Source organism: Choloepus didactylus, chromosome 4, assembly GCF_015220235.1.
Source record: "Choloepus didactylus isolate mChoDid1 chromosome 4, mChoDid1.pri, whole genome shotgun sequence".
Lineage (NCBI taxonomy): Eukaryota > Metazoa > Chordata > Mammalia > Pilosa > Megalonychidae > Choloepus > Choloepus didactylus.
In genome coordinates this window covers 17,582,191-17,609,408 of record NC_051310.1, presented here as the reverse complement: position 1 = coordinate 17,609,408, position 27,218 = coordinate 17,582,191, and the positions used below count along the sequence as shown (strand labels likewise).

The 27,218-nt window shown below is 41.4% G+C and overlaps 1 protein-coding gene across 4 annotated transcripts in view; it reads right to left on the bottom strand.

Annotated features, from left to right (window-relative positions):
* Positions 1-27,218, bottom strand: part of TTC7B (tetratricopeptide repeat domain 7B) — a 294,097-nt gene that overhangs the window by 205,645 nt on the left and 61,234 nt on the right. For all 4 annotated transcript variants that reach the window (XM_037832063.1, XM_037832064.1, XM_037832065.1 and 1 more), the window contains one exon: positions 6,605-6,735. In XM_037832063.1, coding sequence (XP_037687991.1) covers positions 6,605-6,735 — 131 coding nt within the window. The remainder of the gene's footprint in view (positions 1-6,604; positions 6,736-27,218) is intronic.

The following is a 27,218-nucleotide window of genomic DNA, read 5'->3' as shown; positions in this document are numbered from 1 at the left end:
TTTCTGAAATTATTTTGGAAGGCCTGGTGACAGGGTATGGGAGAGATACTAGATGGAAAAGTATTACAAAGGAAGAAACAACAACAAAATAGCATTCCTCTGCCACACAGCTGTATTCTTAGAAAAATGATAAAATCAATTCTGTTTCTTTCAAGGAGTTCAGTATAGAGGCTAATAACTCAAGATCACTATTCTTGTCAGTCTTCAAGATTAGGCTTGGGGTCACCTCTTCCAGGAGCTGTCCCTGAACTCCCACACTGGTCTAAGGCCCTCCTCTGGGTTTTCAGGGTTCTCTGAGTGCCCCCCACCACCACAGCACACCCCATCCTGTTCATGGATCCGCGTCCTCACAGGACAGGAAGTTTCTCAAAAGCACGTTCTGTGGCATAGTCGTTCTAGCGCCTGCTTCATGCACAGCATCAAGAACACAGAAGTCAGTCGATAAAGTTTGTGTAAGTGAATTTAAAAAAGCAAAAGCATTCCTATATGTGAAAATATAATGATAAAAATAATAATCCTATTCCCAAAACAACAAAATGGAAAAGATCTGGAAATAAAAGAAACTTACTGGAATCTATTTTTTTAAATGTCTTGACAAAATAGATAGGGTATCATGGTTGTGGATGAGAACAGATGAAACATAATATCTCCCTTCTCTGAGTTAATGCATGGAACTCATCAAAATTCAACCACATCCCAACAGAATTTTTCCTGGGATTCAATAAAATTATCCTAAAATCCACCTAGAAATGTAAACAGAAAACAACAAAGGATTTCTGAAAAATAAGATTAATAAGTGGTTATTAATTTTTTTAGATTTTAAAACCCATTATAAAGAAGTAAGTATTAAGCAATGCCATACTGGCACAATACATATTAAGCAGAACAAAACAGAAAAGCCAGAAATTACTGTTGTAACTAAAATTTTAATGAATGACTACAAATATATTATGACAGAAAATATGAAAAGAAAATATAATTTTAAAGTGGCATTACAAGTTGGGAGAAACATTCATTTAGAGTCATATCTAATGTTATAAATTAAAATAAATCCCAAGCAGGTTTGGCAATTATGTTTTGTTTTGTTTTTTTTTTAAGTTTTTGTTTTTTTTAAAGTTTTTTTTTTTTTAATTTTTGTGTTTTTTTTTTTAAAGTTTTTTTTAAAAAACAAAAAAGCATGGAAAATGGATGAAAACTTTTCAAATCCCTACAGGGGGTTTTATGCTAATATTTAAGCTTTAAAACAATGAAAAAAATGTTAAAGATAATCAGATTCAACTATATACAGATTTTAAACTATGGACAATAGTTAATAGTACTACTTTAATAATCTTTCATCAATTGCAACAAATGTAACTACTGTTAAAAAAATAGATTTACAAAAAAACTGCTATCATCAATTGTAACAAATTTTCCTCACCAATGTGTTAGTGGTGGGGAGGTGTATGGGAATCCTGTAGTTTATACATGACTGTTCTGTAAACCCACAACTTCTCTAATTAAAAAAAATTTTTTAAAGAGTAGGGCTGGACTCTGCCATAGGTTTTGCCCTTGGGAGGACGGTTGCTGCAGAGGAGAGGCTAGGCCTCCCTGTATTTGTGCCTAAGAGTCTCCTCCTGAATGCCTCTTTGTTGCTCGGATGTGGCCCTCTCTCTCTGGCTAAGCCAACTTGAAAGGTGAAATCACTGCCCTCCCCCCTACGTGGGATCAGACACCCAGGGAAGTGAATCTCCCTGGCAACGTGGAATATGACTCCCGGGGAGGAATGTAGACCCGGCATCGTGGGACGGAGAACATCTTCTTGACCAAAAGGGGGATGTGAAAGGAAATGAAATAAGTTTCAGTGGCAGAGAGATTCCAAAACGAGCCGAGAGATCACTCTGGTGGGCACTCTTACGCACACTTTAGACAACCTTTTTTAGGTTCTAAAGAATTGGGGTAGCTAGTGGTGGATACCTGAAACTATTAAACTACAACCCAGAACCCATGAATCTCGAAGACAGTTGTATAAAAATGTAGCTTATGAGGGGTGACAGTGGGATTGGGAATGCCATAAGGACCAAACTCCACTTTGTCTAGTTTATGGATCGATGTGTAGAAAAGTAGGGGAAGCAAACAAACAGACAAAGGTACCTAGTGTTCTTTTTTACTTCAATTGCTCTTTTTCACTCTAATTATTATTCTTGTTATTTTTGTGTGTGTGCTAATGAAGGTGTCAGGGATTGATTTAGGTGATGAATGTACAACTATGTAATGGTACTGTAAACAATCGAAAGTACAATTTGTTTTGTATGACTGCGTGGTATGTGAATATATCTCAATAAAATGATGATTAAAAAAAAAAAAAATAAAGAGTAGGGCTGGAAAGGGGAAAGGAAGGACAATCTGTCTTTTCTTTATTATCTCACGTTTTAAAGCAAAAAGCACAGCCACACGGGCCTCCAGAGTCACACCCTGCCTTTCTTAGCAGTAGCACCAAGTACTTTTCCTAGGACACCTGGTTTGAATGCAAGGCACACAGTAACCTTAATCTAATCCAGTTCAGAATCCGACTCTCGGCTGTGTCCTGCAAGTTTCTCTTATCGAGAGGATGTAATAGGCTGGAGGTGTGACCAGGCTGACCCTGAGTAACGGGGTCTTCACTCCTTGATGAAGGAGTAAATTTGGGCTGAAAATTTTAGGCACCAGAACAGCAAATAAGAAGTCTACGAATGCCCCATAATTTACCACTAACTTCTTTTCTAAAATAGGGTGTAAAGAAATGAACTGTCAGCAGAAGGTAAAGTTCCAGCCTGGCACAGCCTCTGCCCGAGGAAGCCATCACCAGCTGGTTGGCTGCTGCAAGCACAGGACAGGGACAGGGTGGTTTCATTTGCCAGCAGCAGGGCTCATGTTTTGACAGTCAAGGATGAAGTCATCTTTATTCCTAGCACTGCACTGCCAGGAGCTCCTGGAGGGGCAGATAACTTCATTTACTGTTGGCATACTGCCACCATCTGTAGATAAACTAATCAAGGCTACCCAGTGTAATTTCTAATTCTATTGGCTCTAATTTCATTTATTTGGGTAAATTACATTTGTACACATTATTTTAGGGGGATCTTTTATTCCCCTTCAGAGAACAAATTATTGAGAAAACTAGTAGATGTCTCTGAAACCCTAATATAACAAGGATGACACTAAACCAAATTTAATGCACATAGATTTCATGGGTTGTTAACTGCCTTTGGCTCTGCCTCTACATTTGAAAAAGAGGGGAGAACCAGCCATGTCAATCTCCCGGCATCATGCATGGCACGCGTTGGTGCTCAGTAAGTGCTAGCCTCTGGCCCCGTGAAATCAGGCAAGTCAGGAATTATCAGCTCCACCATGAAAACAGAAAACTGACTGGACCAAGGTCAAATACAGGGCTAAACAGAAGACCGGAATCCAGATATGGAGGCTCCAGGCAAGATGTTGTCCCATTAGCTTCAAGACAAGACAGGAAGAACCCAATTCTCCTAAAAAAATTATTCCATATACATTCCCCTCAAATCCTTTAACATTTTTAATAAAACAGCATGTCTATAATATTCCAGATTTTGATTTAAATATCTGAAATCTGCTTAGGTTAGGTCTCCTCAGAGAAAGATTCCATAGCTGGATGGCACAGGGACAGTTACTGAGAACAAGGCTAGCATTTACGGGCGCTAACCAGGACTGGGAGGTGTTCTTCTAAGTGTTTTACAGGCACTGACCCATTTATCCTCACCACAGCCTCACGGCAATTATAACTTACTTTACAGATGGCGACCCTGAGGCACAGGGAGGCTCACACAGAGGTCCAAAGCTCAGAGGTGGCAAGGCCAGGATTCCAACACTGCCCGTGGCTTTCCCATGTGCTCTGATGCCTCTCAGGGGCTAAGCTGGCCCCCTTGAGGGGCAGTCAAGGTCAGCCCCCTTTCTGAAGAGTCAACGCCCTTCAGGAAACAAACAACTCAACATCACTGAATACACCCACTGTAAGAGAATCTCAGAGAAAGGGCTGCATCAGAAACACAATTTGATGGTTTCAGATCATGAAAAAATATGGGCAAAACTCCAAACTGTCCTCAAAAGTTCTCCCCAAATTTTATTTTTGCTGGTGCATGAAGTTAAGAGCCAATACTAGTAATATGCCAAAATGTCCTGGCAAACAGATGTCTTGGGGAATATGGGGAGAACCTCTGAGCAACTGCCTCTGCCCTGCAGAACACACAGAGGAACAGACTGCTGGGTTTTCTACTGAAAAGGGCTGCCTACCCAGAAAAGCAAAGCACTGCTGCCAAGGCTTTGACTTCTTTCAGATTGTGTTTCCCTAAGGTTTTCCATTTTCAATTCAGGATAAATCTTAAGTCTTTTAAGGGCAAAATTAAAAAATTAAAAATAAATTAAAAATAAAAAGCCAAGCAGGTATCTTCTGCATAGCACACAATCATCTTTCCACATAAAAACCCCTGAACTTCCTCTAAGTCCAGTGGTCACTTAAGGTTATTTTCCCCCTAGACTTCTGATCAATCAACAGATAACTTCTTGACTACAGTCAAAACACATATTTGGTTCATTCAGTCTCTCTCAATGAAAATATCCCAGCTTGCTGGAATCTGGGGAGGCCAACGTGGTTTGCAGACATCTGAAGGCCATCCACACACCCTGGGATTTCCTGTTACTAAGAGCTTGCTCGGTCACACACTTACTGAGTCTGTCCCATAGGTGCCACCAGGGTCATGAAGTGTGCAAGGGCTGAGCTAGGTGTCAGCAGAGTCAGGTCTTCATCCTAGCTTTGGCCCTAACTTCCTGTATGTTCACGGGCTCTCCCTTTCTGAGCGTCAATTTCTTTTACAACCTTTGAAATCTCTTCCAGATCTAACATTCTATGATCACCGCTTCTTCAAAACCACAAAAAGTATTCTTTTAAATCCTATGATTATTTGAATTTCCTTAATGGTCCAGCCTAAGAACCCAGTGGTAAACAGGTAGCTATGAATGAACACCAGAGGAAGAGACCCAGATCTGCCAAGACACACGTAACAGGCACACCTCCTTTTCTCCCAGCTGGGAGCAGGCAGTCCCAACATGACAGGGTCGGACAACAGGAGAGCAGTGCACGTGAAAGGCTCCTAAGTGGCAAAGGTGTGTGATCAACAAGAGCAGCTGTCTGGGGCAAGTGGGCTTCTCCACTGCCAAGAGGGCAGATGGTGAAAATAATGTAGATTTTTAAAGTAGGCTTTTTCTTTCTCATTCCTCTAAAGATCATATCATAAATTCTAAAAAAGAAACCAAAAAAAAATCCCTTCACATAGCAGCCTTCTGAAAGAACATTTTGGCAGGATAGCCAAATATCTTCCTAAATTCCCAGACATCATGAACCACGGTTTATAATCCATTCAGGGTTAGGACATTTCAAATGCTACTGCCACCATTCCCATTCCCCTCTTCTCTAATGATTCTACCCCACTTCCCTGTCTCCTAAAAGGCAATTTGGATCCTCATCATATATACCAATATGCTAAAAAAAAGATTCATGAGACCAAAATCGCTTCCAGTCTGTATGTTTATGAAATAATAAATGCTAGCAAGACTTTGTTAGTCCCTCTCCTTTCCAACCCATATGGAAATAGCCCCCAAAATGGATGGAAAACAAGGTTTCTGATCATTTTCAAAGTCTCACAAGACTTCTGATTATTTCAAACCATCTCACAGGATACATCTCTGGGTGTGAAGAGGGAAATCCGTATCAGGCCTTGGGGATGCTAGGAAACTCTGCTGGGGGGCAGGGACCACTAGGAGGCATTTCTATTAATAGTAAGTCATATTTACCAAAAATCCAATATGTTCCTGAATCTGGGCTAAGTGCCTTTATTTACGTGACCTTCGACAATCACCACAGGAACTCCACGAAGTAGAAACTATTATTATGCTTTTTTCACAAGAGGGAAATCAAAGCTGAGAGGGCAAGGAACTTAGTAAAGAGTAGAACCAAAAGACAGCAGTCCTCCTAAACAGACAAGCTGCCCACGCTTCCCGGGCCCCATCCAGCATCCAGCCCCTGCCTGACGTGTGAGCTCAGGATCCTCTGCTCGGATGCTGGTTTCCATTTCCCACACCACAGGCAAACCACTGACTGCTAGAAGACCATCCCAGATGCCCTCAGGAGATACACAACCTGCTTCAAGCAGGTCAGTCAGGAGTCCCCAGTAAGCCTCTGCCATACCCACTGAGGTAAAGCCTTCAAAACCCCAGAGGAACACTGTTCTGGCTCTAGTCCAGGCAAAAGGAGCTTGACCCATTTTGCTTGGGAGAACAGGAATGACTAGCCAGCTTCAGGGTGCAGAGGGTATAAACAGATGGATACTGTCATTTCTGCTCAGTGGATATTAAAATGCTTCACAAACACTGAACCATCTATTTTTACAAGATGCCACAATCACCACCAATCTTCTCCTTCACATTAAAGAATATAAGACTTGTACTCGGTGGCAGACAAGCTGCAGGCTTTGCAGAGGTCGACCACAGTTCTCTACATCTGATTTGGGAAAAAAAAAAAAAAAAGATCAGATGAAATAAACACCTGGCCCTCACTTACCCTTTCTATCTCCTGGAGGTACAGCAGTGCGATGTCCCCCGCTTTCTCATAACAAGTGATGACGTCCTGTTCCCGGTCCATGTGGAGATTACTGGTAGAAGAGGAAATAGGCAATTTCTCTAAACACAGTCCTAAAAAAATCAGAGACACAAAAATACTGGATGAACTGTTTATCATGGCACTTAATTTTTAAATTTTGCTCTAAAGGGCCAGAAAATGGTCCCAGGATATCACAGGCTATCAGAGAAGCAGATTCTCCGCCCTGTGTGCTCTCTCTTTAAGGGTAAAATAGAACATCAAATTGGAACCTCAAAAGAAACATTCATTCGCTGAAGAAAGAAGCCCCTGAATACACAGAAGGCTCCATTTGACTTTGATATCTAGGTTGAGAACTTGACCAGGTTCTTCACCATGATACCATTTAGACCTAAGAGAGGCTCTCATTCAAATATGTTCCAAGGTCCTTAAAGAGTTTTTAAAAATAAGTAAAGTTGGGCTCACAGCAAAATACTAGCTAAAGAATATCTTCTACTCCAAAATGTACACTTCGCCAACTGAATATAAGAGTTTTTAAAATGCTCTCAGGAGTCTCAGTTAGCAAGAAAATCTGCCAGGACTTAGGCCAACTCTTAGCTTAAGTTCTGAAGTGACAGCACACTGGCAAACTGTCACGTCTGAGCTCAGGAAACACCCAAAACCTTGCTTTCTGGGCATTTCTTTGGAGAGATATCAGGGCTGGGGTGCATGAAAGCTTGAAAGGCTAAAAAAATAGCAATGCTGGGAGGAGCAGCTGTTGCCTAAACCCAGCACCAATCCCTGCCCCTGAACTGAGGAACCAGCCTGGAGCAAGGAAGGCTCAGTGTCTCCACCCACAAACCCAGGCAATCCCGGGAAGATGCCCCACAGAGAAAGGGAACACAATGTGAACTGCTGAAATGGAGGAGGGTCTCCAAGTGCATCTTTGCACAATAGGGCTTCTGCTGAGTCAAGTACCCTGTAGCATATGTACATCAACATTCTACACATTCCACTCCATGTAAAAGTGTGAGAGAAGGTATAATATTGATCAGATACAATACAGTCTGGAATTGGAAGGGGCCACAGAGATTGACTCCCTGATCCATCCCACTTGCTTTACAGCTAAAAAATTGAGATATGCTGTGAAAGTAAGTGACTTGCTCAAAAGCTCACAGTCAGTTAATGGCAGAATGGGGACCAGAATCCTGGTCCTCAGCCTCCCAACCAACACCTGTCCTGTTAGTTGCTAATTTTCAGAGTTGACACCACCAAAGAGAGGGGAACTGTCACGTTAAACATTGGAAAATGACCCATAGCCTCATGTGCATATTTGAAAATGGTCTCATCCAAATTGCTCTTATCAAACAGCGACAGTCCCTCCAGGCTGTAAAAATCTCCAGGTGATGGTTCCACTGCACATGCGCGAGAAGAAACCACTTCTATTCCCAGGGAGCCAACAACTGAGGACAGTGTGTCTGGGAGCCCAGAGGTACCACTTTGTCACAGAAGGAACAAGATCACCCAAAGAGTTATTATTTTTTAACAGCTTTATTGAGGTATAATTGGCATAGAATAAGCTGCACATTTATTTCATAATGGGTTTTTTTGTTTGTCTTTATTTTTACTATTTTTTTAATTAACTAAAGTCCACAGTTTACATTAGGATTGACTTTTGTGTTATACATTTCTATGTTGGGTTTCTTTATTGTGATCAAACGTATATAAAATAAACTTTGCCACTTCAGCCTTTTTAAGTGTACAATTCAGTGGTATTAATTACATTCACAATGTTGTGCAACCATCACCACCATCTATTTTCAAATTTTTTCATCACCCCAAACGGAAACACTGTACCCAGTAAGCAATAGCTTCCCATCCCCCGGTCCCCAGCTCCTAGTAACCTCTAATCTATTTTAAGTCCCTATGAATTTGAGTTCCATGGGTTTCGACATATTTGTAAAACATTTACATAATATTATGTATCCAATCATTACTGTATCATACAGAATAGTTTCTCTGCCCTAAAAATCCCCTGTGCTTCACCTGTTCCTCCTTGCCCCTCCTTCTCTCCCCACCTTCCAAAGCTCTGGCAACCATCCATCTTTTTACTCTCTTTAGAGCTTTGCTTTTCCAAAAGCCATATAGTCGGACTCACACAGTATACAGCCTCTTCAGACTGGCTTCTTTAACTTATGCATTTAAGGTCCCTTCATGTCTTTTCATGGCTTGATAGCACATTACTTTTTACCACTGAGTAATATTCCATTGTATGGTTGGAACATATTTTGTTTATCCATTTACCTATTGAAGAATATCTTGGTTGCTTCCAGTTTGGGGCAATTATTAATAAAGTTTCTATAAACATTCATATACAAGTTTTTGTATAGACATAAGCATTCAACTCAATTGGGTAAACACCTAGAAGCACGATTGCTGGAACATATGATGAGAATACGTTTAGCTTTACAAAAACTGCCGAACTGTCTTCAAAAGTGGATGTGCCATTTTGCATTCTCACCAGCACTGATGTCATCATTTTTGGGGATTTTAGCCTAGTGGGTATTGGTATCTCACTGTTGTTTTAATTTGCAATTCCTTAATGACACACGATGTTGAGCATCTTTTCTAATGTTCACTTGCCATCTGAATATCTTCCTTGGTGAATTGTTTCCTCAGATCTTTTGCCCATTTTTAACTGGGCTATCTGATATCTTAGCCTTGAGTTTTAAGAGTTCTTTACATCTTCTGGATACAAGTCTTTTATAAGATACGTGTTTTGCAAGTATTTTCTCCCAATTTGTAGTTTGTCTTTTCCATCTCTGAAGTATCTGAAGTATCTTTCACAGAGCAAAAGTTTTTAATTTCAATAAAGTCCAACTTCTCCATTTTTTTGTTCATGGATCATGCTTCTGATATTTTATCTCAAAACACAGTATCAAACCCAGGGTCACCTAGATTTTCTCCTATGTTATCTTCTAAAACTTTCATAGTTTTTGCATTTTACATTTAGGTCTATGATCCATTTTGAGTGAGGAGTTTTTGTGGAAGGTGTAAGGTCTGTGTCTAGACTCTTTTTTTTTTTTTTTGGATGTGAATGTCCAACACCATTGGCTGAAAACACTGTCCTTTCTCCATTGAATTTCCTTTGCTCCTTTGTCAAAAATCAGTTGAGAGACTTCCAGGAAGAAGGTGGAGTAGTTGAGGCAGAACAAGCTTCTCCTCTGTGAAAGTAACCAAAAGGGGCAGAGGACACCAGGACTGTGGTTTCAGGGTGTGAACGGCCACTGAGTCCCCCACAGAATGTGGAGGGGCCAGCCAAAACCAGAAGAGAGACAGCAGCTGCAGGGACGAGGGGAGTGTGTTCCCGTCAGAACACCTCCCCGCCAGCAAGGGAGTGAGCAGCAGCTCCCCACTCCCGCGCACCTACCTTTAAGTTTGCTGGCGACGTGATCCTCCCAGACGGCAGGGAGCTCCGTGAGAGAACCCAGCAGGCAGCATTTGCTCTCCCCCCATGTAAGTCTGGGGTGTGCAACAGCGAGAAGAGGGGAGGGGAGAGGCGCCATACTGACGATCCAGAGCCCCTCCCACACCCCAGAGACTCATGGCGGATGGCAGGCAGGGAGTGGGCAGGCAGGGCCCACCTTCCATCTGCCGGGTGCCCTTAAGGGGACTCCCTGCCTACCTGCTCAGGGCCCAACAAGGAAGTAAAAGACCTCTACACAGAATATTACAAAATTTTAACAAAATAAATTTAAAAAGGAACTAAATAGGTGGAAAAATATTCCATGCTTGAGGATAGGAAGACTAAACATTGTTAATATGTCAGTTCTACCCAAACTGATCTACAGATTCAATGCAATCCCAACCAAATTCTAACAACCTATTTAGCAGACTTGGAAACTCTAGTTATCAAATTTATTTGCAAGGGAAAGGGGTCTCAAATTGCTAAAAACATCATAAAAAAGAAGAACAAATTGGGAGGACTTACACTTCCAAACTTTGAAGCCAGCTATAAAGCTACAGTGGTCAAAACAGCATGGTATTGGCATAAAGATAGACATATTGATCAATGGAATCAAATTGAGAGTTCAGAAATAGACCCCCAAATATAAGGTCAACTGATTTTTGACATGGCCCCCAAATCCACTGAACTGGAATAGAAAAGTCTCTTCAATAAATGGGGCTGGGAGAATTGGATAGCCATAACAAAAAGAATGAAAGAAGACCCCTACCTCACACCCTATACAAAAATTAACTCAAAGTGGATCAAAGACTCAATATAAGAGATAGTACCATAAAACTCCTAGTGTAGGGAAATATCTTCAAGACCTAGTATTAGGAGGTATCTTCTTAGACCTTATACCCAAAGCACAAGCAATAAAAGAAAAAATAGATAAATGGGAACTCCTCAAAATCAAAAGCTTCTGTGCCTCAAAGGAATTTGTCAAAAAGGTGTAGAGGCAGCCAACTCAATGGGAGAAAATATTTGGAAACCATATATCTGATAAGAGACTGATATCCTGCATATAAAAAGAAATTCTACAACTCAATAACAATAGTACAAACAGCCCAATTATAAAACGGGCAAAAGATATGAAAAGGTATTTTTCCAAAGAAGAAATATAAATGGCTAAAAAAACACATGAAAAAATGTTCATCTTCCCTAGCTATTAGGGAAATGCAAATCAAAACCACAATGAGATACCATCTCACACCAATAAGAATGGCTGCCACCAAACAAACAGGAAACAATAAATGCTGGCGATGATACAGAGAAATTGGAACTCTTACTCACTGCTGGTGGGATTGTATAACGGTACAGCCACTGTGGAAGGCAGTTTGGCAGTTTCTCAGAAAACTAGATATTGAATTACCCTATAATCTGGCAATTCCACTTCTTGGTATATACCCAGAAAATCTGAAGGCAGTGACAAGAACAGACATTTGTACACTGATGTTCACAGCAGCATTGTTTACAATTGCCAAGAGATGGAAACAATCCAAGTGTCCTTCAACAGATGAGTGGATAGACAAAATGTGGTATACACATACGATGGAATACTACACAGCAGTAAGAAACAACAAGGTCCTGAAACATATGGCAACCTTGAAAATATAATTCTGGGTGAAATAACTCAGACACAAAAGGAAAGATATTGTATGTTGCCACTTTTATGAACTCCCTGAACAATGCAAAATCAATGTCTTATAATATAGAATATTGGGGACCCAGTGATAGTAACTAGTGAGGGAGAATGATAATCTAGTATGTTCAGATATGTTAATGATGGTGAATTCAAAGGTGTGGGAATGGGGTGATGATTGTTTGTAAATGGGATTTTAAATATCAGAGCCATACAGAAGGTGAATAGGATTGAAAGGGGTTATTTAAAGGCATATATCTTACAGACAGCACCACAAATACAGATAAGTGCTTGCATGATATATTTCTAAGGTACAACACTAGCACAGGGAGTAGACAACAAAAGGGTAAATGGGAAAAATCTACCTATTGCAGATTAGGGACTATAATTAATAGGAATACCTTACAAGTATTACACAAATACTAGGGACAAATAATTAAGGGCTGAAAAGAGCTACAAGATGTTTTGGGTCATGAGAACTGTTTAAAATGGAGACTGATGAGGATTGTACAACTAAGTGATGATAATGTGAGATATGGATTATCATGGACACAACATACGCCATGTGAACTTAGGAAACCCCTACTTTATAAGTCAAGCCCTCGATTGTGAGGCTTGCTCAGGTGAAACTAATGGTTGTAAAGGGAAGGATAAGTTCACATAAAATTATGCCTAGGAGTCACCTCCAGAGAACCTCTTTTGTTGCTCATATGTGGACTTTCTCTAAGCCCAGCTCTGCAAATAAATTCATCACCCTCCTCCCTACGTGGGACATGACCACACAGATGAATAAGCCTTCCTGGTGATGTGGGACACAGATACCAGGAATGAGCCGACCCTGGCATTGAGGGATTGAGAATGCCTTTTTGACCAAAAGGGGGAAAAGAAATTTAACAAAATAAGGCTTTAGTGGCTAAGAGAATTCAAATAGTCAAGAGGCTGTCCTGCAGGTTACTCCTATGCAAGCTTCACCTAGATATGCCAAATGGCCACAGTATGATAAGCCCAAGTCAACAGTAGTCCCAAAAACCTTAAAGAATACCCGGATCCCTATCTGGGACTCTATAAAAGTTTTACTCACTAAGTTTTTATTCTTCTGAAACTTAAATCCTTCAGAGTGCTCCTAAGCCAGCTAAATCCCAAAACCCAGAGGCAACAGCCTCTTCAAGATGTGTCTCCTTTGCTCACAAAGTTGACACCCCTTTTCAACATGAACAGGTTAGGGTGGACACTGCCTAGACATCCCTGAAGATCGGGAAAGTGATTACACTAGAGGAAGGGGGAGCAACAGACAAGACGGAATTTAACAAAGGATTATGAATACTGAATCTCTATTTTCTTTTTCTTAGTTGCCAGGGTATTAGAATAGCTAGAAGGAAAGATATGAAATGGTGGAACTGTAACCCACAGCACCCTTTGAAATGTGTTCTATAGCTACTAGTTAAATTGTAATTTGAAAGCTATCACCTCTTTGTATATATGTTATATATGGTACTATAGCTCATAACAACTTTGGAATTTTCCTATGTATCTACTTGTTAAATCACACTTTGAATGATATTACCTTTCTGTATATATGCTATATTTCATAATAAGGAAATAACTGAAACTGTGGAATGGTAACTATAATATTCTTTGAAATTTGCTCTCTACTTGTTAAATTGCACCTGGAAAGTTATCATGTCTATGTATATATATTATATTCTACAATTAAAAATGTGATTAAAAATAAAAAATAAATTTTAAAAATCAGTTGACTTTATTTTGAGTGGGTCCATTTGTGGGCTCTCCTCTGTTCAACTGATCTATTTGTCTATTGTTTAGTCAATGTGATGCTGTCTGGATTATTGTATTCCATTTTCTTAAACAGCTCTATTGAGATATACTTTACATGCCATAAAATTCACTCATTTTAAGTGAACAATTCACTAATATTAGTAAATTTATAGAGTTGTGCAACCATTACCACAATGCAGTTTTAGAACATTTCTGTCACTCCAAAACAATCTTTCCTACCCAGATATAGTCAATCCCTATTCCCATCCCAGCCTCAAGCAACCACTGACCTGCTTTTTCTGTCTCTATAGATTTGCTTTTTTCTGAACATTCCATACAAATGGAATTACATAAAATGTGGTCTTTTGTGTCTAGCTTCTTTCCCTTAGCCTAATGTTTCCAAGGTTCATCCACGTTGTAACATGTATCTATACTTTGTTTCCTTTTATTGCTGTATAGTAAACTGCATTTTATCTATCCATTTGCCAATTAATGGACATCTGGGTTATTTCTATTTTTTTGCTATTATGAATAATGCCGCTATGAACATTTACGTTTAGTTCTTTGTGTGAATATGTTTTCAGTTCTCTTGGATAGATACCTAGGAGTGGAATCACTGGGTCAAATGAAACTGCTGAACTCTTATCCAAAGTGGCTGCACCTTTTTCCATTCCCATCAGCAATGTATGAAGGCTCCAGTTTCTGCACATACATGCCAGCACTTGTTATTTTCTGATTTTTTTAATTAAAGCCACCCTAGTGGCTGTGAATTAGTATCTCACTGTGGTTTTCATTCACGTTTCCATAATGACTAATGATCGTGACCATTTTTGCATGTGTTTATTTGCCACCCAAATATCTTCTTTAGGGAAGTTTCTATTAAAATCTTTTGTCTATTTTTAATGGGTTGTTTACTTTCTTACTCTTGAGTTTAGAGAGTTCTTTATATATACTGGATACAAGTTCTCTATCAGGTATACGATTTGCAAATATTTTCTCTCAGTCTGTAGTCTGTCATTCTCTTTAACATGTCTTTTGAAGAATGGACAATTTTAATTTTGATGAAGTCCAATTTATCATTTTTTTCTTTTATGTATCATGCTTTGGGCTTTGTATCTAAGAAATCTTTGCCTAACCCAAGGCAAATTTTCCCTCTGGAACTTTTATAGCTTAGGTTTACATCTAAGTCCATGACCCATTTTGACATAATTTTTGTATAGTTTCAAGGTATAGTTCAAAGTTTACTTCTTTGCAAATAGATATACAATAACAATTTAATAAGTACCACTTACTGAAAATTTTCCATTTTCCATTCAACTGCTTTTGTATTTGAAAAGAATGTGTATTCTGCTGTTGTTGGGTGGAATGTCATATAAATGTTAATTAGGTCAAGTTGATAGATTGTGTTGTTCCAAGACTTCTATGTCTTTACTGTTCATCTGTCTACTTGCTCTATCATTTATTGAAACAGGGGTATTAAGGTCCCTGAGCATAACTATGGATTTGTCTATTTCTCCTTGCAGTTCTATCCATTTTTGCTTCATGTATTTTGAAGTTCTGTTATTAGGTACATAAACATTTAGAATTGTTATATCCTTTTGATGACTTGACCATTTTGCTCTGAAACCTACATCTGATATTAAAATAACTATTCATGCTTTCTTTGATTAGTATTAGTATGGTATATTTTTTTCCAGCCCTTTGCTTTTAATCTATTTATATCTTTATATTTTAAGTGTGTTTCCTGTTGTCAATATATTGGTATATCTTACTTTTTTACCCAATCTTACAAACTCTAAAAATTGGAGTGTTTAGACCATTTACATTTAACATAATTTTTATATGAATAGGTTTCAAACTACCATCTGGATATTTGTTTTCTGTTTGTCCCATAAGTTCTATGTTTCCTTTTCCCTCCTTTTCTGTCTTCTACTGGATTAACTTAGCATTTTTAAATTTCAGTTTATTTTCCTTGTTGCCTTATTAGTTAAAATCTTTTGCTTTGTTATGTTAGTGGTTGCTTTTGGGCTTATAGCATACATCTTTAAATTATCACAGTATACTTCATGTGATATTATACCACTTCACATATAGTATAACCCCTTAACAATTACATACTTCCATTTTCCCCTTCCCAGTCTTTATGTTTTTATTGTATATATTTTGCTTTTACATATGATATAAATCCAACCTTACATGGTTGTTATTTTTGTTTAATCAAGTACCTTTTAAAGATGTTTAAATAACATGGAAAGATTCTTATACACTCACTGATACAGGTATTTCCAGTGTTCTTCATTCCTTTGTGTAGATTCATATTTCCTTCTAGCATAATTTTCCTTCTGCTGGAAGGATTTCCTTGCAATGAAGTTCTGCTGCTGATGATTCTTTATGTCAGAAAAAGGCTTTATTTCACCTTCATTTTTGAAAGTTATTTTCATTGCATATGGAATTCAGAATTCACAGTGCTTTTTTCTTCCCCCAGTACACTAAACATGCTGCTCCACTGTATTCTCACTTGCACGGTTTCTGACAACAAATCTGCTGTCTTCCTTAACTTTGTTCCTCTGTATGGAATGTGCCTTTTCTCTGGCTGCTTTTAAGATTTTCTCTTTATCGCCAAGTGTAAGCATTTTGGGTTATGAAGCACTTTGGTGCAGTTTTCTTCTTGTTTCAAGTGAGAACACAGTGAGGTTCATTCAGATTCATGCATCTCAGGATTTATAGTTTACATCAAATTTGAAAAATATTCAGCTAAAACCTTTTCTTCCATACAGGACCCCAATTCAAATAGTAGCCCACCTGAAGTTGTCCCACAGTTCACAGCTCTTTTAACTTAAAAAAAATATATATATTTTTTTCTCTGTGTGTTTCATTTTGGATTGCTTCTATTGCTATGGCTTCAAGTTCACTAATCTTTTCTTCTGCTATGTCTAATGTTTCATTAATCTCATCTGGTATATTTTTTATCCCACACATTGTAGTTCTCATCTCTAGAAATTTGATTTGGATCTATTTTTATCTTCTATATCTCTACTTAACTTTTTTGAAGATGAAGAATATAGTTATAATAACTGTTTTAATGTCCTTCCAGCACTAGGTACTCTATATTCAATCCCTTTCCAATTAGAGCTACAGTTGTTTATATAATTGCAAAACCCACTATGCAATCCCTCTCCAGTGTGAACTCTATTAGCAACTTCTTGACATTTTATTTGGAGAAGGATACAAGACAAATTGAACAAGTACACCATTTGGAAGAACAGTTCCAGAACCACAGAAAAGCAAATATTTGATTGGAGCTTCCTAAATGAGCTTTAAGTGTTCACTTATGTAAAATTAAAACCACCAGAAAATAACAAAAAGAGGAACTTGTTTCATAATCTTCTCTCTGCATGTATGAGAAGCAACCAAACAATGAACAAGTCAATATCAGGAATTTAATATATATATATTTTTTAAATTCTTTGAGAGGGTGTAAAAGAGCTTGGAAAAAATGGGTCTACTCTTTGACACTTTATACCACTACAAGCCAAGCTCTGACCATAAATACTCATGAAAATGACCTGCTGAGCCCACCATATCAAAGAAGGCTCAGATTCAGTTTAACACAGTTCGAAAATCATCCATATTTTATTTAATGCTGAAATAGCTGAATTCAGCTAGGGCTACAATCCGTGGCTATGTATGGCTGGTAAGAATATTCAGTCCAGCTATACAACATAGCCCTCCACTGTGTGGAAAGACTTGTGTTCCTGTGGGTTCACATTCTAACTAGGCAGATATGTGGCTACCCAAGGTCTGGGCTTGCAAATGGGTCCCCACCAAGGAGTCTAGAAGTCTTGTTTAGGAGGCCTTTTATGGTGAGTACTGTTCCTTTCCTTCTCCAAAATTGTTCCTTTCCTTCTCCCAAATGCTATGACATTCATTCCATGTGCCACTGCACACATTTCAGAGCAATGGCAGAGTCCTGATTTACCGGTGAATTTGTAGCTAAGCAGCACAGCTCTCAAATATTTAGTTCTCTGTCAAAGGCTGCTCACAGGCTCTCTGGAATGGCATATAAATTTCAAGTGTCTAGGGTCAGATCAACACAGTCTGGAAAGCAGAGTCCTGAGGTCACAGCCCCAAATGATCCCTCTAAAATGCCAGACGATGCCCTGTCAGTTTGGAAAGCTACAAACAATAATGTTTTTAGTTACTTCCCCGCCCCCCACACAGATATGCAAAGCTAAAAAGTAAAAATCAGATTGATAAATAGCTGGCATAATAACAATGCCTAATCAATATCTCAGTAAGATCTGCATCTCCAAAACCAAAGCTGTGTACAAAAAGGGGAGAAATTAAGTGCTCCCTGATCAACCATCAAGGCCAGCTTTAAGGGGTGAGAAAAGTGGCTGACCTTGTGCTGTGATTTGAAGAACGCAGATTAGTCACTGGACCCAACATTTATCTCTCTGCCACAGGAGGGAATTCCCACAGATAGACACACTTCTGAAAGGTCCAGATTTCTATGATGGGTAGCACATTTTTAAACACGTTATCATTTAGATCACACTTAACTGCTTGCAAAAGCTCTTTCACATGCATTAGACAGTTTGATCCAGTTTAATAGGTACTATTCTCCTTCCAATCTTAAGGAAAAGGAATAAGAGACTCAGAGAAGTCAAATGACTTGTCCAAAGTCGATGCAGGACCCAAAACTGGAAATCAGTAGTGAGCCCATAAGCTGAGGCAAGTGTATACTGCTCTAGGTAATGTGCCAAGAGAGCAAACAACAAACTGCTGAGTCTGATGCAGGGTAAAGTGTTGAAAGCAAAGGTGCTATAAAAAGACCAGCAGGACACTGCAGTTGGGATGGGCTGCTGGCAGCTGAGGAACAGGCAGAAGACCCTGGAAATTTCGAGACGCTCAGAGGGATGTAACAAAGTGCCCAGCCTCTGAACTGGCTACATAAGTTACGACAAAGTATGTCATACCTACATACAGCATGACGTAAGGATGGCAGACTGGACCCTTCACCCCTTGCTTCCCTCCACATCATGGTTTCATCACTCCTGATAGGGAGCTCCATTTTATTTCCCCCATGTCCTGTCGATCTCTAGCTGTGGGAGTGAAAAGCTACACATCTCACTGCTAGAAACTCCAGTGACCCCTCAGGGTTGATTCCCCCACCCCAAGTTCTTTCAGGTCTGTATGAACTTAAGATTACTCAATTAGGAGCCTGATCTAGGTACATGAGACTAAGCAGTCTCATTAATAATAAAGGTTCATTTGTCAAGGCCGACTCAGCACCCAGCACTATGCCTGGTGTTTGACACACATCATTTCTGATGCCCACAGCCACCCTGCAAGGAAAGTGTTAATGGTGCCATATAGGTAAGACTGAATTTAGGGCTCCACGGCCAGTAAATAACAAAGTCAGGTTTTGACCCTTGGTCTATCTGACTACAAATCCCTGCCCAAAATATCCTGACTCCTACTGAGATGCTGACAACAGCATATCCAGTGCCTGACAGCAGCAACGCCAATAAAAATGAGTTTCAAACTGTAGAGTCATAAAACTCAAAGTCCAGAGCCTTAGGGCAGTGATTTTTTTCTCTCCCACCAAGCACTACACCACCCTGGGGAATACCCTACCCTTTGTCTGTGTAATGAACAGTTAAATTCCTGAGACAGCATCTTGAGTTGTATGGCTCTAACATATAATCAGCCAAAACAAATATTTTTATTTTTACAAACCATAATAAAATGAACAGGTAATTAATTTCTTATGAAGTTATACAACATAATAAAAGGCTATAAAATATAATTATATGAACTATGTACTGCAACACTAGGCTTCATTTCCTCATTTATTTTAACCACATCTCTGGAGGCCATGCCGGGGACAAGTATACCTGACACTTCGCTGTAACAAGACCCCCAGGGGAGTTTGTAACTGGAAGTACCAGAAAAACTTTATTATAACACCATGTCTCTGATAACCCAGCCCTGTGGTATGGATTTCAAAGGCACCAGGACAATTTCCAAGTATCTCAATTTCCAAAGCTGAAAAGCAGCTCAGGAAGAGATTCAAGACACTCAAAGCCAGGCCCTGGTAAACGCAGCCCCAGACTGCTGATCCTGCATTGTCACCTCTAGAAAGGCTGGGCTCCCACAGGTGTCAGATGTACTCAACTCACAGACGGGGGTGTAGAGAGAAGGAAATGGTCCATGGAAACTCTAAATGCTGGACCTAGATCTCCTGTGAAGTCCTTGCCAATCCCGAGGTCCAATGATTTTTAGTGGTCCCTGGGCTGGGAGCCACAGAAGACCCCTTCTGGGTGCTTTGTGAATGCTGTCCTCCTTCCGGAGTCAACATATCCTTCTTAGGAGGTATGTATGTGTACATACACAGACAAACAGACACAAACACAACCCCCCTCTTAAGAGAAAAGGATGTTAGGTCTTAGATTAAACATTCACTTTCTAGAGCAGATGATTTTTTGATGTCCCTTCCAGGTCTCTAATTCTGTGAGCAAATGAAATGTTAATTCAACCCAAAATGCTCACTAAATGAGATTTTGCAATTTCAACCTATGCTCTTTAAGTCTCTATTTAGTAACTATATAATAGTAATAATAATAACATGTATTTAGTGCTAGGCATATGCCAGAAACTATTTAGAGAATTTGACATAAATTAACTTATTTAACCCCCACAAGAACCCCGTGAGAGAAGATATATTATTACCCCCATTTTACAGAGGAGGAACTGGGGCTCTGAGATGCTAAATGACTCACCCGAGGTTACACAACTAGTAAGTGGCAGAGCCAGGATTCGAATCCACAGTTGAACTCTACATTACACTCATATCTTTGATGTATCTGTCTTTATACATAAGGCAGTACTGCACAGTGGCTAAGAACCTAGGCTACAGAGCCAGACTCCCTGGTTTCTACTCCACGGCTGAATTTATATGGAAAAATGCTAAGGGCTTAGAACAGTGCCGGGCATATAGTAAGCACTCAAAAAACAGTAGCTATGGATGATTATTATTTATATTCCTATAAATATATGGATTGTTTTATATATATATATATCTCCAAGTGGGAAAATCTCATTTGTTATGTATTTATTTTTTAATAACAGCTTTGAGATATAATTCACATATTATAAATTCATCCTTTTAAACTGTACAATTCACTGGTGTATTTGCAAAGTTGTGCAACCATCACCACAATCTAATTTTAGAACATTTTCATCACCCCAGAAAGAAACTCCATACCTAATTGCAATCTGTCCCCATTCCACCCTCCCCCAAACCCCTGGAAACCACTTATCCACTTTCTGGCTCTCTGGATTTGCCTATTCTGGACATTTCATATAAATGGAATCAATAAAATGTGGCCTTTTGTGACCAACTTTTTTTCACTTGGCATAACATTTTTGAGGTTCACCCATGTTGTGGCATGTATCAGTACTTAATTCCATTTCATGTATGAATAATATTTCATTGTATGGAAACACCACATTTTGTTTATCCATTTATCAAATGATGGATATTTGAGTTGTTTCCAATTTTTGGCTATTATGAATGCTATGAATATTCATGTACTGGTTTTTGCATGGAAATATATTTACAGTTCTTGTGTATAAATACCTAGGAGTGGAATTACTGGGTCATATGGCAACTCTATGTTTTGTTACATTATTTTTAATCATCGTGCTAAAAATCACATGTACTACCTAACTGCTAAACTGCCAGGTGAAATATGAAGTGAATATGCATGAATTTTTGAGTAGACACACCTGGATTCAAATCCTTGCTTCTCTGTTTACTAGCTCTGTGATTTTGAGTAGGGTATTTAACATCTCAGAGCCTCCATTTCCCACCAAGCAAATGGGAAGAATAGCACCTGCTTCAGTTGATTACTGTGAGGCTTAGCCCAGTGCCTGGCTAACAATCACCCATATTCTCACCACTCAGAGTTAAGCACGGTTAACATTGGCACAGCCCCTCGGCTTTTCATAACACATAATGCCATGTTAACTGTAGTCTTGGTTCTAATTTCCTTCCTAAGAAGAGTGGACTCATGACCCTGAGGGACCCCAATGCTGCCAAGTGTAGCCCCTGGATGGCACAACTGTAGCATGGAGTGAGAGCCACCTGTGAACTGAACTCCACAAATTCACACTGAGCACCAACAGGTGCCAGGGCCAGGGCTCAGAGAATACAACAAGGTCTTTGCCCTCAAGGAGCTCTACTTCTAGTGGAGGAGAAAGACATTCAAAACGGTGTAAAAAGTGCAAGAGCCGAGACAGACACAGTATCACAGAAGAACTGAGAGAGCAAACACCTCAGCAGACCTTAACCTAAGACTCTAGCACCCAAACTTTTATGTACCTTTGAGGCTCTGCTTGTTTCTAAAAAGAGAAACAATGAGGAGCCTATTGACACAATCAACATTAAATATGAATATAGGTCAGTGGCAATGAAAGAGCTCTTCTTACACCATCTAAATATAAATGGGAAGCTTTGACTAGCAACCTGAGATGTGGGGCCACATGCAATAGAGCATCGAGCTTCCCACCATTCCCAGAACCATTAAATCTAGAATGGGAAGATGCCCGCGGGATCACCAAGTCCAAGGTAAACAACCGGCTGAAGGTTTACCCAGCACATCTCCACCAGGCCATGGACCTCACAGTCCCCCTCACCCACACCCACGCTCTCACATTTTCTGGGTTTTGAACCTAGGCAGAAGCACTCAGCAAGGACTCCCCTGGCCCCAGAGCTTAAATGAGGAAATTCCCCTCTATGGACTTTTCTACAAAATTAATTTTCTCAGTGCACCTCAAGGGGATCTCAAAGCTTCAAGGAAACAAAAAGCAGCTTCTCAAGGGAAACAAGTAAAGCCCCAATCTTCTCTACTCTCCTCACTTTTCAGAGGAGGAAATTCAAACACCAAGAAAGGTAATGATTTGCCCAAGGCCAGACAGGGGGTACCAGCAGAGCCAAGCTTGATTCCTGATCCAGTGAGCTTCCTACCACAGCGGGTCCACAGATATTTAGGACACAAGTCCCCAATAGACTGGACAACCTCCCAGGAAAGAAGCATTGTCAGTGATTACTGGTCTATCCTGCAGCTCCAGGATGACACTAATAAGGACATGGTCATTAGCAAATATCCAATTCCTAGAGCTCAGGGCTAGATTCTGTCACTCCAGGACTGAACCTTTAATCTACCAAGAAGTACCCCAGAAAAATCTTCCTTGGGCTCCTACCGTCCTTATTACCAGGGGTTTTCAGTCCATGACAAAAGGAGGCACTTTAACTCCTGCTAAAGCTCCAATAGGAGAACGCACACTTCAAAATCCTTTCTCTTTTTAAATGATCCATGCACTGAATGCTTTAATGTGTTAAGAACTGTCCACTCCCGGAATGTAAGCGCCTGCCAAAAGGCACAGCTTTCCGGCGTTTCCACCTAGAAACGGCCGATGAGTCCCTTAGGAGCTTCACTAATCCAGGGTTAATAAAGAAGGCTGGCAAGTTCACCTTCCATTAACCCAAGCTGAATCACGGAATGATCCGAATTTCAGGCCCTGCGGAGGCCGCTGTCCCGGAGGCCATGAACCTATTCCGAGGTGGGTCTAGAGGGGACAGGAGGGAGGGGGCGCAAGGAGACCGAGCCGAGTTGAAAGCACCCGCCGCCCCGGATCAGCCCCTAGCCGGGGTCCGGAAGGGGCGTGGGCGAGACGGCCCCGACCTGGGGGAGCGCGACCACCGCGGGCGCACCCGCCCAGGACGCCGGCAGTGGCTCTGCGCATGCGCTGCTGTGGCGCGCGACTCCACCAGGACGCGGCTCACGCCGACCCCTGGCGGCGGCTGCGGAGACGCTGCGGCTCGACCTAAGGCGGCTGGTGGCGGTTCAGTCCTAGCTGTGGGGGCCCCAAAGTTCCCGCGTGTCGACACGCTGACAGGCCTTCGGTGAAATTCTGGGTTTTGAATGGTTCCAGTTAGCAAAGTCCCCTATGGTTCAAATAAAGAAGCTCGAGTGACTGCTCTCCGGGTTGTTCAAGGAAAAGTTATTTCCCCAACATCACCAGCAGCGTCCACACTGGCTCTGAGTGCCCCGAAACGCAGGTTAACTTAAGACACCAGTGTCAACTTATCCTCTTCCAGCCTAGAGTTGGCTGTGTCTGCACCTGGGAGTTCTTACCCAAATGACACGCCTGCCCCAATCTACAAAGCAAGCACTTGATGGCAAAGAAGACAAAGAGCCAGGGCTGGAAAAGCGAGTCCAGCCTCTCCCCCTCTATTTCTATCTCATGGGGTAGCAAGAATTTAGAGAATAAAGGGAGTTAAGGGACAAATGCTCTGAATCATTTAAAATGTGCTGTAATTATTAGTAGTAATTTACTGTTATTCCAGAACCTGGCACACAGTAGGAGCTCAACAAACCCTGGCCACTTCCCCTGTGCTGAGGGACTTCAGTGTGCCGTGCAGGGCAGTCACGGCCTCTGCCTGGCTCCTAGGTCAAGGCCCTGTGCAGGAGCTCAGCCAGTGTCACCACAGCTTCCTGCTCTTCGCTCCAGTCCCCAACCCGACAGGGAAGAGGCGGAAGAGCCACGTTCTGACACCCTCCTTAGCCACAGAACAGTCTGTGCTCTTCTCCCACCCCTAGAGAGCTCTGAGCTTTCCAAATATGGATGCTTTTTTTCATTCCCAAAGCAGCATGAACAATTGGGGGAAGAAAAGGAGCACCAGGCGTGGTTTGGAAATGATAGCAGCCCAGGGACGGGAGGTGGCAGAACAAGCACTGTGCTTGGAGCCGAAGTCCTGGTTTTAAAATATAAAACCGAGGTCTGCACTAGGTGATCTTTTATAATCTGGTTGCTTTGTATAAGTCTAGGCCCGGAGGCGATCTGAGAAGGACAGACCCAAACCCTAAGAGTGAAAAATACAGTGGCTAGAAATGCAATGCAGGGGAGAAAACTGTATTAGAGAGGCCCCGGCAGTCACTGGCTCTCACACAGAATGAGCCATGGGAGACAGGCTCTTCAGAGCCAAACAACCTGAAAGAGAGTCCACAAATTGGAGTGTGAGTAGAAGGCAAGTGTAAGTGTAAGAGAAGTTAGAGACCAGGCTGTTTGTCTTCATGAAACCCAAACCAAGTCTGTTTTCATCTAAAATGAAGAGGGTTTCAGAATACACTGAAAACATTGTGCCCGCCTTTTTGCTTAGCAACAATATGTGTTCTTTGAGTAGAGTGTATCTTCAATAGTGTGCCTCTGGAACCGCAGGGAAGAATGTTCAGATGACATGGGGTAGGGGGCTGTGGAAGGTTCCAGAGCAATGGTAGTTTTAAGAAACAGAGTCATTTCCCAAGGAGGTGGTCCAAGCTCTCAGTTTACCTTCCTGACCCCAGCAAGGGCCATGGCATGGGGTGCACAAGAGGTGGTAGGAGAAGGGTGCCAGGGCAAAATGTTTAAGGAATGGCCCCAACGCAAGCACCCCTGTGTAGTGGCCACTGTCCCTGGTGCAAATACAGGGATACAAAGCAAGCAGCTAAGACATGAACCTCCCTCGGGGCCCACCCCTGAGCAGGCACTTACATATTTGCTGATTTAATGAATTAATTATACAATCTAGTTGGAGAGATGCAAGTGGCAGCTGTGAAGTAACTAAACTAAAAACTGAATGCAAATTGGTATGATACTAACTATAAATAGAAGTAAACTCAGAAGGAGAGATTTGAGTGCACAAATGGAGCTGCTGGAGAGGTTTCTATGAGACAATGGGATGTCACCAAGGGCACACTCAGCATAGGGAAAAGGGAATGTCTCCCAATTGGAGGGAGATAACAAGCAGAGGTGAGGTGGGCTGGGCAGAGGTGAGGGAGGTAGGCAGGCAGACCAGCAGACAGCCTGGAGCAGGGCGTGGGTGGGCAGAGCTGGACATGTGGGTGGCCTGGCAAAACCAGGACGTTGTCTCCCGAGTCTGGAGAAACCAAAGGCTACACCTAGCCTTGCTACAGTCAGCAGAAGAGTCATGGGGGCCTGAGTGTCAAGCAGTAAGGGGAAAAATGACCCATTTTGATTTATCAGCTCTTGATTACCCTGGTGTGGCTTTCTCCATGGTATATTTTAAACCTTGGACTGACTTCAGGCCACTGTCTACTTACTTCCTTCAACATATTTTAATGCCAACATATTTAATGCCACAAATGTACAAATGCTCATGTACTGCAGGCACTGTAAACCCCAGGGGAAAGCTCTGTGTCACCTGCCTACAGATGGAGCTCCCTATTACATGCTCTAGGCTCAGTCCTTGCCCTCCTCACTCCGTGTTTCTGTGAATGAGCTTTGGCCATTACGGGGTTGTTACCAAATCCTCTACACAGACAATTCTTGAATCCTGACCAATAAATCAGTAGCCTAGAGACCCTTAAATTGAGCACCAGTACCAGAATTCCAGTAGTTCCCTGGACAGCAACCCCTTGTGGTCACAGAGGTATCAAACTGTTCAACTCCAACCCAGTATCTCCTCCCCACTCTCCAAGGAAAATTGGCTCCTCCTCCTGTAATCCTTATCTGGCTTAACAGGCTAATTACCTGCCCAGTGAGCTAAGCAAAAATCTCAAGAGTCATCTTGACTCCTCCCTCAACCACCATGCCCACACCAGTTCCCCCATACACATACCCTGTCTGCATGGCCTACTGCTTCTCTTTCAAATGCCTCTTGATTGATTCTAACCCTTCTTGTGTGCCCCTGTCTTGGCTGAGCCCTCTGCACCTAGCATACAGGCTTTCGCAACACCTCTGATATCTGTTAGGATCCAACTAGGATGCAGGAACCACTCTAGGTCTTTCAAATAAAGGAAATTTCATGTAGGGAGTTGTCTACACCTGGAATGGAGATGAGAGGCCGAACAAGGGAAAGTGTGGCATTCCAGAGATCAGCAACAGCATGAAGCCACTCACATCCCTGGGGCTGGAAAGACAACGGGAGAAGTGGTGTTACCAGAGCCCAGATGCTAGGCCATGGGGGAGGAGCTACAGCCCAGCAGGGGCTCCCTGGTGGGAGTTGAAACCATGGAGGGAGGATGAGTCTGACAGGAGTTGGAGCAATTAAAGAGGTGCAGTTGCTTCCAGAGATGCTGCTTGAGGCAGAGAGAGGGAAAAATACCCTGGCGTCTCTCTTCTCCTGCCCTCCAGTCTCCTGCTTGAACCCCTATTGGCCAAACCCAGGCAGAAGCCAACTGACTTGGGCACCTGAGAAACAGACTGCAGGAGTCAGGGCCCCTGAGATGTAAAACAATTGAGAGGAAGGGCCCCAAGCCAGCTTCCCCACTAAGGAATCTCCTTGCCTATAATCTTTCTTGAATACAAGTTTGAGTCATTCCCCTTGCTTATTGTCTGCTTTTTGTCTGCAACTCATCAAGGAAAAATAGGAGGCTTCTACCAGGCTGATTTGGTCAATCAACTGCAAATATAGGAAGTGCTGCTTCCTTTGACTATGATATTTATTGGGTTTGATTTAAAACATGGTGTAAGTGGCTACTTAAGGTACTACTGTAGACAGACTAGTGACAACTCCTCAAAAGGCATCAACCCTGAAAGCTAAAGATGATCCCTTTCTGACTAGGGCTGTTTTCCATGACGAAGACTCCCAGGATTCCAATGAAAAG